The sequence below is a fragment of the Aphidius gifuensis genome, linkage group LG2 (assembly GCF_014905175.1).
Source record: "Aphidius gifuensis isolate YNYX2018 linkage group LG2, ASM1490517v1, whole genome shotgun sequence".
NCBI classification, from domain to species: Eukaryota; Metazoa; Arthropoda; class Insecta; order Hymenoptera; family Braconidae; genus Aphidius; species Aphidius gifuensis.
The window spans coordinates 29,287,014-29,304,190 of record NC_057789.1 but is presented as its reverse complement, the minus strand read 5'-3'; the positions used below and the strand labels follow the sequence as shown (position 1 = coordinate 29,304,190).

General features: G+C 22.7%; 2 protein-coding genes across 5 annotated transcripts; one reads left to right on the top strand and one right to left on the bottom strand.

Moving 5' to 3' along the window:
• The first annotated feature begins 3,496 nt into the window (after nt 1-3,496).
• LOC122850126 lies at nt 3,497-6,301 on the top strand. The gene is made up of 6 exons (XM_044149156.1): nt 3,497-3,997; nt 4,188-4,408; nt 4,478-4,725; nt 4,794-5,074; nt 5,147-5,291; nt 5,370-6,301. The coding sequence occupies exons 1-6, from the start codon at nt 3,727-3,729 to the stop codon at nt 5,644-5,646; spliced, it is 1,443 nt and encodes a 480-aa protein (XP_044005091.1). The 5' UTR covers nt 3,497-3,726; the 3' UTR covers nt 5,647-6,301.
• A 169-nt stretch (nt 6,302-6,470) lies between these two features.
• LOC122850115 (moesin/ezrin/radixin homolog 1) lies at nt 6,471-16,432 on the bottom strand. Of its 4 annotated transcripts, XM_044149140.1 has the most exons (8): nt 16,301-16,412; nt 15,585-15,651; nt 13,912-14,091; nt 9,713-9,736; nt 9,097-9,219; nt 8,006-9,027; nt 7,696-7,912; nt 6,471-7,617 (listed from the first exon to the last, which is right to left on the bottom strand). In XM_044149140.1, the coding sequence occupies exons 2-8, from the start codon at nt 15,594-15,596 to the stop codon at nt 7,453-7,455; spliced, it is 1,743 nt and encodes a 580-aa protein (XP_044005075.1). In that variant the 5' UTR covers nt 15,597-15,651; nt 16,301-16,412; the 3' UTR covers nt 6,471-7,452. The 4 variants fall into 4 exon arrangements, with proteins under 4 accessions (XP_044005075.1, XP_044005077.1, XP_044005074.1 ...); XM_044149142.1 differs by lacking the exon at nt 9,713-9,736 and having other exon boundaries at nt 16,301-16,432; XM_044149139.1 differs by lacking the exons at nt 15,585-15,651; nt 16,301-16,412 and adding an exon at nt 14,944-15,399.
• Between the last annotated feature and the right edge of the window lie 745 nt (nt 16,433-17,177).

Sequence of the window (17,177 nt, the reverse complement as noted above, 5' to 3'; positions counted from 1 at the left end):
AAAAAAAAAATTTCATATAGTTATTAAGTTGCAGTAAGTAAAAAAAATTTTAAAAAAATGTAATGATTGAAAGTGGACACTAAAATAAAATGTAAATCAATTGAAAAAAAAAAAATAATAAATAGTAATGATTAAAAAATAGATCTTAAAATTAAATGAAAAAAAAAATATCTAATTAATGAGAGAAATAAATGATTGGTAACGGTGATGATAAAGTTTGAAAATTAAGACTACATAAAAAAAAAAAATTAATTATAAATTTAATGAAATAAAGAAACATAAAAATTATAATATCTGAATTTGAATTTTAATAGTATTTTAGTTTAGTAAAATGACAAAGGATACATACATTATTATCACCGCGATTTTCACGAAAATAAATTATCCAAAAATGAAAGGAAAATACAAATGAAAATGCTTTTATAAAAATTGTACATTCCGCTTTGAAAAAAAATACAAAAGAAACAAAAAAAAAAAAAAAATATATTAAACACAGTAGTAGTAATTATTTGAGCTTAAGAATTATAATTTTAATTTTTTTTTTTTGTTATTTTAAGAAGAGTGGAGTATTGGAAAGTCAATCTATGTGACGATGATATTTTTATCAATAAAATATTTATCAAGACTAATAAATTAATAACACACTAATCATAAAATTAATTATTAAATTTGCAAAATTTCATAACAAAAACAAAATACTCTTGCATTAAAAATAAAAATTAATTTTTAAATAATATTTGCAACTTAAAACGAAGTTTCCGGTTTTATAAAATTTATTTTTCTTTTTTAAATTGTAATATTTATTAATTATTTCGTCTAATTAACCGGCTGACTTTCGTCAATGTTAAAGCGTCGAAATGCTGTGATCTTTGCACATAAATAATCTGCATTGGCAGCGTCACATTGTCTATATATATAAAAAAAATTTATATATATACTAGTCTGAATTCTGAATAAATAAATTGCTTATTATCTAAACTATAAATAATACTAATTATATATTGTTTTTATTTTTTTTTTAAATCAGCATATAATTGCAAAAATAGCTCAAATTAATTTTTTATTTTTTTTCTTTTAAAACTTGAACTTATTTATATACGCTTATATTTACATCATAAAGTATGTTATATTTTTAACTTGTCTGATATTATTGATGGAAAAATAAAAAATAAAAAAAAAATTGCATTGCAATTTTTAAAATTATTTTTAATTGTGAAATTATAAATCACTGAATGAAATTTGTAATAGATATAATATACAAATATATACTAATCTGAATTTTTTCATTGACAAATATTTGCTTGATTAATATAATAAAATTTTAATTTTTTTCTTTTATTTTTTCATTAAATTTCAATAATATTCATTAACTATAACTGAATTATTTGTGTAAATGAAGAATGATTTTATTTTTAATTTCGGAATGCATAGCAAACGGTTATTTGAGTTATGAAAATAATTGAAAATGTTATTTCAATTTTTGACAGCAGAATAAATTTTTTTTATTCAATGTAAAGTCAAAATAAACACGACGATTTCAACAGCTAATAATATTGTAAATCATAAAAAAAATAAACAACTAAAAATAGATAAATTAAGACAAAAATGAAAATATATTTAAAAGTATTTTTTATTGGTTAAACATTTTGTCGATTTATCAATGAATACAAAAAATCAAAAATGTATTTAACAAAGTTATGAAGTTGATCTGAATTTTACTGATGAATTACTGTGCAATGATTTAGCTATGAAACAAATATAAAATGACAAAATAATCGTTTGCAAAATGACCGATTTATTTAAAGATAATATAATTATAAAAAAAAAAAAAAATGATGGATATAAATAAAATGATAATAGTGAAATTAAAAGAGGAAAAAAATTGTAAGTAAAATAGTATTGATAAACGAAGCAAAATAATAATGAAAAAAAATATTGGCATAAAAAAATACTGGAATTATTGAATGAATAAATGAGGATGGATGAATTAGCATATCAGTGTGTTGAGCTTAAATGAGCACACATGGAATGATATATAAATATAATTTAATTGAATTTTAAACAATAAATAAATATAAATATATATATAATATTATTCACTGAAAATTAATAAATAAATAAAGAAAATTATGATATATATAGTTTGATGATTTCATATTTCCCCGGTCCAATAAATCTCACATAAATCTAATTTTCAACTGTTAAATGTGTCATTTAAATAATAAAAGGAATAATTCAGCTAAAAATATTTTTATTGCATCGGATATTCACGATGGGGTAATGATTTAAAATCAATCATGAAAGAGAGTAAACAAAATTGAGATTTTTGTTTAGTATTAATAGATAATTGATGAAATATAAAAATTATTAATTAAAATTAATTAATTTAGTTGAAGTTATAACAAAAAAAAATGGAAATTATTATTTACACTGCTTATCTTTGCTTGGCGCCAAGTTTTAATTGTTTTTTTTTATTTTTGACATTTATTTTTGTTTGTCTAATCTAGCTGACGCCAGTGTGATTAGATTTACCTTGAGATTTTATTTTTTTAATCATAAAATTAAAAGTCAAATATTTATATCAATTTTAATATTCAATAATAATTTTTGTAAAAACATAATTTATCTTTTAATTTTACAATTATTTCGTATTTTTACCTGAGATTACTTATCAGCTTTGTAAATTAAATAAAATAAAATTTTATTTTTCGAATAGATTTATGATGGAACCGTGAAGAACAATTCCAAAGTAAATAATAATTTATTTTTTTCATGTCTATGAATTTTATGAAACCAAAAACCCATTGGTCCACGTAATAAATTACCAGAAAGATAAGATATTTTTGGTCCTATATATACATCTCAACAGCCACAAAATATATTCAGTCGTCTTTTCAAATTAAAAAACACCAAAATGCGTTATAAATATTTTTTAATTTTTTTAATATTATTAATAATAAAGTCAAAAATAATTTTATCAATGTCAACAATTAGTGATGTTACAATTGACATTATTAAAAAAATTACAAATACATCACAAATTCAAACAACTTTTAAAAATATATCAAATGAAACTGCTCAAAAGAATAAAAAAATCGTTGATCATTTTGATTTTGTGTGGAAAAAACTTGTTGAAAAACACACAAATTCGCATCGAATAAATACTCCATACTCACCTGCTGCATATGGCAAAGTAGATACTGATGCAATTTCTTTCATTTCTAATGTTATAACAAGTGCAGAAGCCTGTGGAGATTTAACCAAAAAATTTGATAAACCTGATAAATCGGGAGATACATATGTAGAATTAAAAAAAATATCAAACAAAATCTCTGAATTAGGAAAAAATATTCATATTTTTCAAAGAAATTTAATGGATTATTTATTATCACAGGAATTATCAAATCAAAAAGGTTTATATAATGAATATATTTGGAAAATTGATAATTTATATAATGATACATTACATTGGTCAGAAGAATTAGAAAATAATATAACATTATTTATTGGTGCTGAAATTGAAAGAATAATATCAGAAATGGACCATTATCCAGAACATATTTCCTACAAAATGTCGGAATTATTTTTTAAAAATAACAATCCATATAAAAAAACGTTATTAGACAATTATGAAGAAATATTTAAGGTAATAAAATTGGTTATTTTTTTGTTAATTTAATTTGACAAATAAAATTTTTTAATTTTGTTTTTTAATAGAGAAATATTATGACAATGTGTGGCATGAAGTTATCACCACAGCATCAAATATTTTCATTGTACCATAAAACTGTTAATAATGTAGTAAAAAATTCGGCTGTTATGGCATTTGCCTACATGTGGAGAACTGAATTTATAGGGCATAATTATACTGAAGAAATTCAAGAGCTTGAAAACACATTAACACAAAAAATTAATGAATACACAGAATTATTTAAAAATAAACTTCAAGTAATGCCGAATTTTATACGTCGATGTGATCCAATTGAACAAAAAAAAGGTATATTATTTATAAATTTAAAAAAATAATTTTTTAAACTCGTTTTTTTATATTGTTGAGTCATTGATGAAATAGATTTTTTTTAAATTATATTTTATTGAGTTGAGTCATTTGTGATTGAAAATAAATTTAAAAAAACAAAAAAAAATAGTAAATTAAAATATTTTTATTAATTATTATTGAATTTTAGATGTAACATATGCTGAATTTGAAAACCTTGTCTATGTATTTGTAACAAATCAAAAAACTTTTGAACCAAAAAATAAAGAAACATGTGAAAATTTTTGTGGTGATATTGTTACAAGTACCCCTGAATGTGAAAAAAAAAATAATTGCAAAAAATACGAAACAATTTGTAAAGGTAAAATTACTGGTTGTAAAAATGATGCCAGCTATGAAGTTTGTCAATCAGTAAGTTGATTAATAATTGCAACAAACAAATTAATAATATAAAAATTTAACTGAAATTAATATTCACAGAATGATTCTTCAAGTAGACACTATGATTGGATTAAAAATAAGGACAATAATGTTTATTATGGTAATGCAAGTACATCATGTACTTCAACTAAATTAATAGAATCAACCAATATTCTGACGTGGTTACCATCATGGGCTTCAAAGATTTGTCGTGGTTGTATTTGTCAATGTGTTGATGATCGTCTTGACACCAACAACAAAACAATTCGAGCATTCAGTTACATGTGGTCCAATACAAGTGATGACATGTTGAGTATACCAACTATTTTTAATTTTAATTAATTTATTTTATAATGTTTTTTATTTTTAAATAAAGGGTTGCAACTGGTGCAAGGCTTGTTGCTCAAGATCGAATGATTCACATTCAGCTGAGAGAGGCTAAACTCTTGCCATTGGGAAACATTAATGTCACAAGTGAAAGATGGATACCACTACCAAAATTTGAATATCAAAATAATTTTCCAAGTGTTGCTATTTATCCAGATGGTACACGACATTCATTGATAGCAGACAGAGACTTTGGAACGATCCAAATGAACTTTGCTGATAAAATATGTCTGCAACAATTAATTCTCGATGAAAAATATTTATTAACTGGTATGTAAATATTTTAAATCACAATAACATCAATAGAAGCATTATCAATATTATTAATTTATTCAATTTTAGGTGTGAGATTTAATGCAATGTATTTTAACAATACTAATAAAGACGAAAAACGTTGTTTTAATATTGATACAAATTATGCTGAATTTAATTATGACACAGGAAAAATGATGACCAGGAAATCTTATGATAAACAACAAACACAACCGTAATATAAAATATATAAAATTATTAATTGAAAATAATAAATTGTTATATTTAATTTAACATTTTGTTTATATTACAGAACTGAATTGATATTAGATCAACCTGACAATCCACTCAAATTCAAAAAAAATGTACAAGATTCAATGGATAATCAATATATTAAAATTGGAGTAACAGACTTGATCAAGGATGCATCACAAACAACTTTTCCATTTATTGATCTTCAAGAAGTCACAACTAAACCAAGTGCACCACTAGCTGGTATTGAATTATTTCATAAAGGACAACTTGATAAAACATCTGGTGGATTTGTTTCTCTGAAAATTCATCCAATTGATTTTAGTATTTTCATATGAACTGAATATCAAGGAGAAGATTTATAACAGAAATATTTACAGAATTTTCGTGTCAAAGATTATTGCAGTCAAATGTTATGGCAATGAATTATTAAATAATAATCAATTTATATTATAAAAATTATTTCAATTAATAAAAAAGAAATAAATAAAAAAATTCACTAAGATGCATTTATTTTTTAAAAATTTTATAATCTTAATCAAGATTTTCTTTTCTCGTTTAGCCTTTATGATAATCTTAAATTTGGAGTATTTCAACTACGAAAAAACCACTTATATTAATAAATAAAAATTATTAATAACAAAACCACATTTTTCTATTACCTTTTTTTTAAATTCTATTTCTGAAATTTTCATAAAAAACAAAATTCAATTTATTATTTTTCAACACAAAAAATAATTAAAACTCAATCAAAAAATAAATAGTATTTTTTTTCATCTTCAATCGTGTATTTAAAATAACTTTAATAATAATAATAATCATAAAAGTAATAATAACATTTTTAAACTAGAGTGTAATAATAATCAAAAACGTATTAGTTTTATTTTCATTTTTGTTTTTGTATAATATCCATTCATAGTTATGTAAAATATACATTCAATTTATTATAAAATATTATCATTCATAGTGATTGATAAATTTTGATTGTTTTGTATTTTTATGTTTCAATTGTTGATACTTATTTATAAATAAACTCGACGTATTTAAACAAAATATTTTAAATACTTTTGTTTGTTGTTTTTCTCATTCTTTAAATAATTATTATTATTTTATTTATTAAAAAAACAAATGACAATGATAAGTATAGAGAAATATCGCTGGATAACTATTCAATGTAATATTATATTTTATTAAAAAATAATTATTTGGCTTCAATTGAAACCATTAAAGTACAATTGTAACATTCAGCTTTTGCATTTACATTCATGCTCGCTTTTATACTCAACAAGTTGTCTATTGACCATGGAATATCATGAGAAAAAAAAAATATATATTTCAAAAAATATTTGGGAAAAAAAAAATAAACAAAATAAAAATTAAGACATTACCACCACCGGGTGGATTAGTCCCTAAGCTATAACTAATTACCCACTAAAAAGGCCACGTTTTTTTTTATTTTATTTTATTTTTCTTATAAAATTTAAGCTTTATTATTTACTTTTTTGTTTATAGTTCAAGGCAGGCCTGCCAGGGCATATTTTTAATTAGCCAACAATCAACAAATTATCAGAGTATATTTCAAGAAAATAATAAAAAAATTAAGTGATGTTTTTTAAAATAATTTACATGTTTTTATCATTTTTATTGGACTTTTTTTCATTGAGTTTTCTTTAAACAAATAAATGGATATTAAATTATTATATTTTTTAAAAGACTTGAAAATAATTAAAAAACAACCGGGCAGACTAATTGAGATGTAAAAAAATCTCATTGAATAATTTTTATTAATTAAGTTTGCTTATTTTATTCTCTGATATGCGATGTTAAATTATTATTATTTTTCCCACGATAGAATTTAATATTATTAATATAATAAATCAAGTTTATTATTCATTTTTTATTAGGAAAATAAAAATTACTATTTTTTTTTTTTTTATTATTTTTTCATTTGAGTTTGGTTATTATATGATTTTTTTTTTTTTTTGTTTTTAATAATTGACCTCTGTTTTTTAAATTGTATTAATACAAAAAAAAAAAAAGATAAAAAAACATGCTAGATCGATTTTAAAACAGAGATTAAAATTAAAAAAGATTGTATCTTTTTTGTTTCTGTTTTTTTTTTTTTTTGTTTTGTTATTTGACATTTACATGTTTTCAAATTGATCAACACGACGTTTAGTGTTGCCTTTACGAATTTCACGAAGTGTCTTGTATTTGTCACGACCTTGACGAACATTTTCTCGATGGATTTTATCCATAACTGTTTCTTTTGTTTCATCACGAGATTGAGCAAGATCTTCTTTCAATACCTAATTAAAAAAAATATTAATTAAATTAAATAAAAATTAAATGATAATTATTTTGCTATAATGTTGATGATTATTTACCTTGAGTTGATCATGAAGACGTTCATTTCTTTCAGCATGTGTTCTACGTTCTTCAATTGGATCAATGATTGTTTCATCAGTTGCAAGATCTTTTGTAACATCACCCATTGGTACTTCATCATCACCTTCTTCTTCACATTCTTCATTTTCTTTAACATGATGATGAGATGGAGTTGTACTTGCTTGGAATGCTTTATCAGCTTCTTCTTGTCGAAGTCTACAACAAACAAAATAATTAAATAAATAAATAAAAATAATAAAGACACTATTGATGATTGTTTTTTGTTTGTTTTTTGGTTGTTTTAATTACCTGGCTTCTTCAACTTCTTCTTGTAATCTTCTTGCCTCAGTATCTTTAGCTTCAACTTCAGATTGTATACGTAAAACTTCTTCTTGTTTAGCACGTATTTCTTGTTCTAATTTAGCACGTTCAGCAGCTTCCATTTCATGTGAACGTTCAAGTTTTTCCATCATTGCTGTTAATTCCATTTGACGATTTTCAAGTTCTTCTTTAGCAACTTGAAGTTGTTTAAGTTGTTCTTCAAGACGTCTAATCATTTCTTGAGCTTTATTTAATTCATCTTGCCGCCTTTCCATTTCTTCAGTCATACTTCTTAATTTTTTTTCATATTCTTGTTGTTTTTTTTCAGCTCTTTCTCTAGCTTCAATTTCTAATTGTAATTTTTCACGTTGTTGTTGTTTTGCAATTTTTTCATCACGTGCTTGTGCTTTCATTTGTTGTACATCAATTGTATCTGGTTTACGTCTACGCATATACAATTCATGATTGCCCATACACAATGCTAATATTCTTTTATTAATCTTAACACGTGGTGCAAAAAATACAAAATCTGGTGCTTTTTTATCAATTGGTTTAATTATAAATTTTTTATCATTAAATGATATGTTACGTATTTCAGACCATGGAAAACCAATTTTTGGTGTTAATTTATCATCTTTTTCATAAATATTTAAACCAAGTGCATCAACACCAAGCCATAATTCTGTTCCTTTTTTATTTCTTATTTCAAAATAATTAACTCCATACATTTCTAAATCCTGAGCAATTTTTAAATACTCCATCATGGCATCTTCACGTAACATACCACGATGTTCTTGCCACCATGTTGTTATTGAACTTTCCCATTCGTCTTTGCTCATTTTATGTTGATCCATAACACGCTGAGGAAGAAGACGATCATTTGACAAAAAACCAGCTACATGAAGAGCCTTTTGAAAATCACCATGTCTTGCTTGTACTGCATATGATGCCAATAAAACTGATGTTTCAGGTGGACAATATATTTCATCAGTTAAAATTGCATTTTTTACCTATCAAACAAAAAAATTATCAATCAATATTTTTGTTTTCGAATAAACAAGACAACATTTTCATCATACCTGAAGATAAAATAATCGCAGAGTAATATCTTGTATGAGTTCTTCAGCAACATCCTCAGGATAAAATTTGGCACGGAATTTAAATTGAAGTGGATTTTCTTTTTTAACTTCTTGACTCATTACCTGTAAATAAATATGAATAATCATTTAATTTTAAAACAAACAGGTGCTTGTACAAATTTAAATACTTTTTCATCATGTAAAAATGTAAATTGTTTTTTACATTTATTAAAAAGTGCAAATTAAAAGCGTGTTTTATAAAAAATACATAATTTCATTTATAAAAAAATAAGAAAAATAATTTTTTTTCATCAATAAATGTTCATTGTGAATGTAAAAAATTCAAAAATATATAAATATTTTGCTTGTGACACACAAATAATGAGGTGTATTAAACGACAAATCTTTTTTTTTTTTAAATTTCTTACATGCCAGATATTTCTTCGACTGCATTGTAACACCTGTAATTTATTTTTATTTACCTCTTTTAAATTTATTTCAACTCTTTCATTATCATTGCAGTTTTAATTTTAAAACAGTTAATATATTTGCAAATATTTTCCTTAATAAAAAATATATATATTTAACTACAAACTCGTGTTATTATTTATCTTACCCTGGAGAAGAAGGAAAGTCCACTCTTTCAGTTGATTAGCATTTCCGGTTTGCATGAGTCAACAAATATTAAAAGAAAAAAAAAAAAAAATAGAAGCAAAAAAAAAATACAGTAATATTAGCTTTATATTTTGTAAAATTACAAAATATCATATCATTTATTTTTTTATCTAAATATTGACCCTGATATATTTCAAATTTAATAACAAAAAAAAATTTAATACATATATCACGCCTTGGACAGGAAGTGTCAAACAACACTGCTAATTTTTGTTGTTTAATTTATAAGTACATGTAATAATTACTTAAATTATTCCATTTTAAATTTATCTTAAAGTGTCAGATAAAATAATTACCAATATCAAGACTAAAAATAATAAATACTTTAAAAAATCATTTACAAATGTCATGGTAAATCAAGGACGAATATATTCGTCCTCGTAGTTTTTTTTTTACTATGTAATTACTTCCGCTACTTCCTCTGATTAAATCATAATAATAAAACTACAAAAAAAAAAAAAGATAATAATTATTTATAAATAAAATAATACAACTAGTTTTTCCAACAATAATTTTACTGGATAAATACGTTTGTCAACTTGAATAATTGATTGATAAAATTGATTCATCTGATTCATCATGAGCTGAGAAATGTCTACAGGAATCATTGGAAATATTAGCAAAATAAATTCAACAAATTGTTAATTAAGAGAGAAATATTACTATAAAGTTTATTGAGAATTTTTTAGTATTTTTTTTCTCTCATTTGCTACAGTCTGTTTGAAATTGCGCAAGGGTCCATAGTCCATTGATGGAGAACGCACCTGTGGCATTTTTAATCTATTCGAATCATCGACAATAATCGAGGCCATCTCTCCAATAAACATACTTAATTCATCATTTTTTTATTTTCTACTTTCTGTTACTATTTTGTTGTTGATTTTTGAGGAAATAAATTTAATAATTTTTCAAAAAATAAAGATATTTTTATTTTAAATGATAAGAGCTATGTTATCAAAATTATAGAGGAAAAAAAATTTATAAAAACAATTAAATTCAAGTACTGTTATCATTACTTTAAAAAAAATTTTAAAAGAAAAAAAAAATTTTAAAAACCCAGAAAAAGAAAAAAATTAAAAACGTTAATTAATGTATTTTTTTTAGTCGTTTAAAAAATTTATAATTCTAAATAAACAACAAAATATATATTATCAATAAATATATATTTATAAATATTTTTTTAGACTGATTATGAAGAAATAAAAATATATAAAAAATATACGTGCACGTCTGTTGAAAAGATTAACTAAATGTGTGTCAGTAAAATGAGTCACTGTTTATTTTTTTAAAATAATTGAAATATGTGTAATGTATATTTAAATAATATTTTTATTAACCAACAAATAATATGATTAAATTAATAATAATATATATTAACATATATTAATATTAATTTAATTTTCGTGGAATTATATATAAAGAGAAAAAATATATTTTAAAAAATTTCGATAAATATTGTAATTTAAATATTGAAATAGAAAATAATTTAATCGATTAAATTATGTGTCTATATGTATTCAACTTTCACAACATAAGGAAGACATGCAAATTCAAAAATCAAAAAGTATTCAGGTGACTCATGTATACTTAAAATTATCGTGACATAATACAGAGCAGTGAAAGCTTGGAAAAAATCGACAAGTGGATTTTTCTATACTCTTGTGAATATTATTCAACTATGATAATTATTAATAAAAAAATTTAATTTATCATGATTAACTGGTTTATTTTATAAAGCATAAAATATACTAAATAAAAAATTTAATTGTACAACAAAATTGATTGAAGAAAATTATCCAAGTGATGATTACATACACGCATTTAAATTCTAAAATTACATATAATTTTGTCTCTCAAATTTAAAATAAAAAATTCAACAAGTGTAGAATTAATTTCAAAAATAAATACAATATAATGGAAATAATTTTGCATAACAGTAGGCTGTTTGTGTGTTGTGTTTGTGTTGTAATAAAAAATTAATAACAAAAAAAAAAAAGAAGAAAAAAAAGAGTGTTATAAATTATAATAAATTCTATTATCATTATCAAACTTGCTGACATTTTTATTGTTATAATATGTACATGGCTTTGAATACCAAATGTAAATTTTGTTGGCACATTTGTTAAACTGTCCTTGGATTATAAAAAACAAAAAAAAAAATTAATAATTATTAATAATCAACAGGGAATAAAAAAAAAAAAAAAGAATATAAATTCAAAAATAGAAGCTAAAAATTAATTAATTTTTGTTTATCTATATTTATTTTTTAGTTGACCTAATTATTAACTGTTGGTTTTTATTTTTTTTTTGTTTTTTAAGGCTGTGATCTTACCAAGTCGCCATCGTATTCATCATCTGTGTCTGAATCTGAATATCCTCTCATTTTTCTTACTTTTCTTTTGACCTTTTTTTTAACGACTTTTTTTATAACACTTTCCGGCTGCGTGAAATTTATTTAATTATTTACTTTTTTTTTCTTTTTATATAAAGCTTTAAATACTTTTTTTTTTTTTTTTTTTTTTAAATAGATATTTTTAGTGATTATCTACTGTTAATTACTGTGATTTTAATGATATTATTATATTTTTAAATTACAAACTACAAGTGATAAATTAAAAATTAAATTATTATTTATAAAATGTTTTTTTTTTTTAATTTAAATGATGATAAAGTTTAATTAAAATAACTCAATTGTCATGCAAATTTATGCTGCTATTGTGACATTATTGTTTATAATTATTTTATGATTTTTCATTGGTCAAGGGCCTTGTTTTTGTTTTCTATTTAATTTTAAAAATAATTCCCTTTAATTTTTCTATAAAAAAAAATTATTATTCTATTAAATTGACATTTCCCTATGATCCTATGAATTTTTCCAATAGCCAATAGTTATAATTTGTTCAAATTGATATATATTATTGATTAAATAAAAAAATCATAAATGTCAAACACTGATATTTTGAAGAAAAAAATTAATTTGACATTTACAATTTAAATAAAAATTACAAATCAACAAGGGCCATTCTATAATATTTAATAATTTACTTATTTATTTTTATTATTTTCAAAAGGTTGCGTCAATGTTGCATTAATATATTTATTATTTTCCACATACCAAATAATACAAAACATTCTCGTAATCAATTCTGTCAAAATGACGAAAATATATATTTGAAAAAAAATAAAAAAAAATAAAAATTATCATTGAATTTGACATCAATAAATTTTAACTGTCCAGACATAAAATAATAACATTTAAAAAACAATAATTTTCACGGTCAAAATTGATATTATTTATTTTTAATTTAAAAAAAAATAAAAAATAAAAAAAAAAAAAAAACAAGTCACGTATGATAAATGTAATTTTTTTTTTCCATAAAAGGAATTTGTTTATATAATCTAAATAATATTTTTAAAAAAATAATAATACTGACAAATTGATGTTAAAATAATAAATAAATAAAAATAAAAATAGAGTTATCATGTGGATGTTAGTCTCAATCAAAGTTGGCATCTAAACAGTTTGAATTACTCGAGCGAGTCCCACACAAAGATGGTACGGAAGACACGATGACATCACTGTTTGTCATGTCTCCGCGTGGATAATTTTTTTCTTTTTAATTTTTTTTTTATAACTCAAGAATAAATGACGCGATTTTTTGCAGTGTCGTATGATCATTGGGTAAAATATATACGTCCATGACGCAGATCATAGCAAAGAAAAAAAACTTGTAGAAATAAATTTAAGAAAAAAAAAAAATTTCTTATAGAAAAAAATGATGATGAAGCTGATCCTTGATCATACAGACAACTCAACCACATCAAGGTCTAATGAGGTCAAATCATCATTATACTATCTGTGCATTTTTTAATTTATTCTCTAAAAAAAATCATTACTAAAAAAATTAAAAAATACAATTTTTTTAAATAAAAAAATAACCGTTCAATTGATGAAGATATTGTTTACGGTTTTTTAATTATTTCAGAGTAGCTAAATTCGTTATGGATAAAACAAAAATTAAATGTTTTTATTTTTTAAAAATATTGAATAATCAAGCTACTTGATGTTACTTTGATGATAAAATGTAAATGATTTTTAACTTGTAGAAAATTTTCTAATAAATGTCGAAATAAATTTACCTTTTTGTAAAGCTTGATCCATGTTAGATCACCCTTGATGTCAGTATACTGAAGACCAAAGAACCATACTTCACGTAGACCAATTGTTTTGACAACTTGATCAAATAATTGTTTGCCAGTTGTTGCCTGCTGGATTGCAAATTCCAGCTCGGCATCCATCGTTGTTACCCTCACATTCATCTATAAATTAAATTCAATAATCATTACATTTGTAAAAACAATTAATCAATCAATTCACAGGTAATATCAACATTTTTTATTTCTTTTTCTTCTTCTATTAAAGAACATTGTTAAATGTATTTTTTTTTTTCAATGTAATTTAATTTGTGCCATGGTCATCATGACCTTCACAAAAGTAAGTAGATAAATATTTATTTACCATCAGATTAAACACGAGATTCTGTCAATAAAATTAAACAAATAATATTTATATACTCCTGTACACAAAAAATATATGAAATATTACATAATACAACTCGTGATTGAAAAATTTATATAAAATTTTTCGGTTATAAATGAACACCCGGTATATGTAGGCCGGATAAAACGAGGACCATAAAAATGCCGGTTTCCCTCAGGTAAAACAAACGTTAATTTTATTTCTTGGAACCCATAATTATCATCACCACCACCACCACCACCATCATCAACATCATTATTTTTTAAAACTATCTTTTTCTGTCTGTCAAAAAAATTAGAACCCGATAACATCAAAGTGCATCAGTTAATTTTTCTCATACAATTCAAAAAAAAAAAAAAAACCCAACGGATCGACCTGTGACCACGTCCGGCTTCCATTAGCACAGCAGCCTCATTCGCATTTTGCCTCGACAAGAAATCCACACACATACACACGCAAAAAAAAATAATAACAATATTATCATTAAAAAAAAAATTATATATAATTTAATTAACGCGAAATTTAGTGTTAAAAAAAAAACAAGTAAATAAAACAGGTAAAAAAAAAAGCGAAAGGTAAAATAATAAAATCTTCAACAGGAAAAAATAACACACGGAAATTCCCCAGCTTACCATCTTTGATCCAGCCACCATGTTTGATGACTTATCCTCTCACTAAAATTAATATTATTAATACACAATTGATGTTTTTTTTTTAAACACACAAAATTTGATTCACTAAATTGTTGTTGTTGTTTGATGGAAATACAACACAAATTAATTGATAAACGTACTAAGACGTGGATGTATTTTAATTTGTTTAAACAATATAATTGTTTTTTTTTTTTTAAATAATGTTGATAAAACTGTTAACGCACGCCGGCGTCGGGCGTGGTCGGTCGCAAGTCGAACAATACAACAGTGGGCCAAGGGGGCAAGTGCAACTGGCGTCTCTTCGCTCCGAGTAACGCGAATTTCTCCCACCAATTTTTTTTTTTTTTTTTTTTCTACTTTTATTCCCCTTGTCACGCAGGTATATATTTTTTTTTTTTTTTTCAATGTGTGTGATTTTGTAAGAATTAAATTACGTGTGTGTGTGGGGAAATATGTGGGGTTTCAAACACGATTTTATGAAACTGTAGTTAAATTTTTTACTACAGGATATTGTTGTTAATAAACTATAGCATACACATACCTGAAGACAACTTTTTACTTTTTTTTAAAAATTATATAAACTTAGTATATTATATTTTGAAATAATAAAAATTACTCACCGACTTCGGCATCTTGATTGATTTGTTTTTTTTTTTTTTTTCTTTTTATTCTTATCGCAATTGTTACCTGTAAATGAATTTTAAAAATACAAGTTTAATATTGTTTTGATATATATTTTTAAATATTAATTATTTATTTTAGTTGAATATGAATGAATTTTATTAATGAAATTGTATTTGTCGTTAAGTTAAAAAATAACGGTTTTTAACAGAAAATTATATTGTGAAATAAAAAAGATGGGAAGTTAAAAAAAAAATTGCCTCGAGGGTATATTTTAAAACTGTATTTGTCTGGTGTAACCTTAAATGGCAAGTTAACCTAAATGCCAAAGATTTTTCTTTTAATGAAAAATAAATTGGAAAATAAATAGAAAAAAAGGTAAAAAAAAAAAAAAATACATCAAATTCTGTTTAATTTTTGATTGTAAATTTAATTAGCTAAAATTATTGATAAATAATAAAAAAAAAAAAAAAAAGTAGGTAATTTACATGTACAAATATATTGACAAACAAATGATAATATTTTGATAAGAAATTTGTGAATAATGTTGGTGTCAATCAAGTGACAATTCAACATTAGACTGGAGCACCACGTGACTAATATTCACCTGTGTTACCAATATTTATTATTTTTGTTTATTTATTAATTTTTTTGGTATATTGTTGTTGTGTTTTTTTGAGTATTGATCATGCATGTAATAGATTATTATTCTTACTTTATGTATTATTTATAAAAGTCTATAAATTTATATCCACACCCAAGATTGAGTTAAAAAAATCACGTCACATTGAGCAAATACTGACACCTCACTGATAAATATGGCTGCCATGATCGCCACATAACTCCTACTCTCTCTTATGACTTTCCCAATGAGACATGTTTTCTGAAAAAAATAAATAAAAAAATATAATAATAATATACCGATTGAAGGCAAGGAAAAATCCTGTTTTATCATTTGCAAATGGTGTAGATCTAAAATTTAAAATTCAAATAGAAACCATTAAGATAAATAATTATAATTTAATTAATTATTGGAATTGTTTAATTAATATTTCATTTTGTTAATTTATTTATTTAAATAATTTTTTTTTGTTTTTTTATTTTATTTTAGCCAAAAGAGGTAATTAAATTAAATATTGAAAAAAATAAATTTTATATTATTTTATTTATAGTGTAAATTTGAATTAAAAAAATTGTTTTTTATTGTTATTTTATTTAGATTAATATTTTTATCAATTATTAGTTTTTAAATATTTTTTTTGTTTGTTGATCATGTGTTAATCCAATTTGCCAGTATCAGATAAATTGAATTTTGTTTTTAAATAATCCAACGATATAGAGTATTTACTAATTCAAAAAAAAAAAAAATTTAACTAATTAATTCTTCAAGTAATCATAATGAGAAAAGAAAAAAAATATAATTAAATTTTTTAAATTAAACTTTAAATATTAATATTTAATTTATATTATTTTTTTTTGTTTTAAATTGTTTGAGTCTTTTGTTAAGCTTTCTATTGTATTTTTAATTTTTTTACATGAAATTTAAATAGTATTTTCTTGTTGACAACTAGCTTTTAATTTTTAACAATATA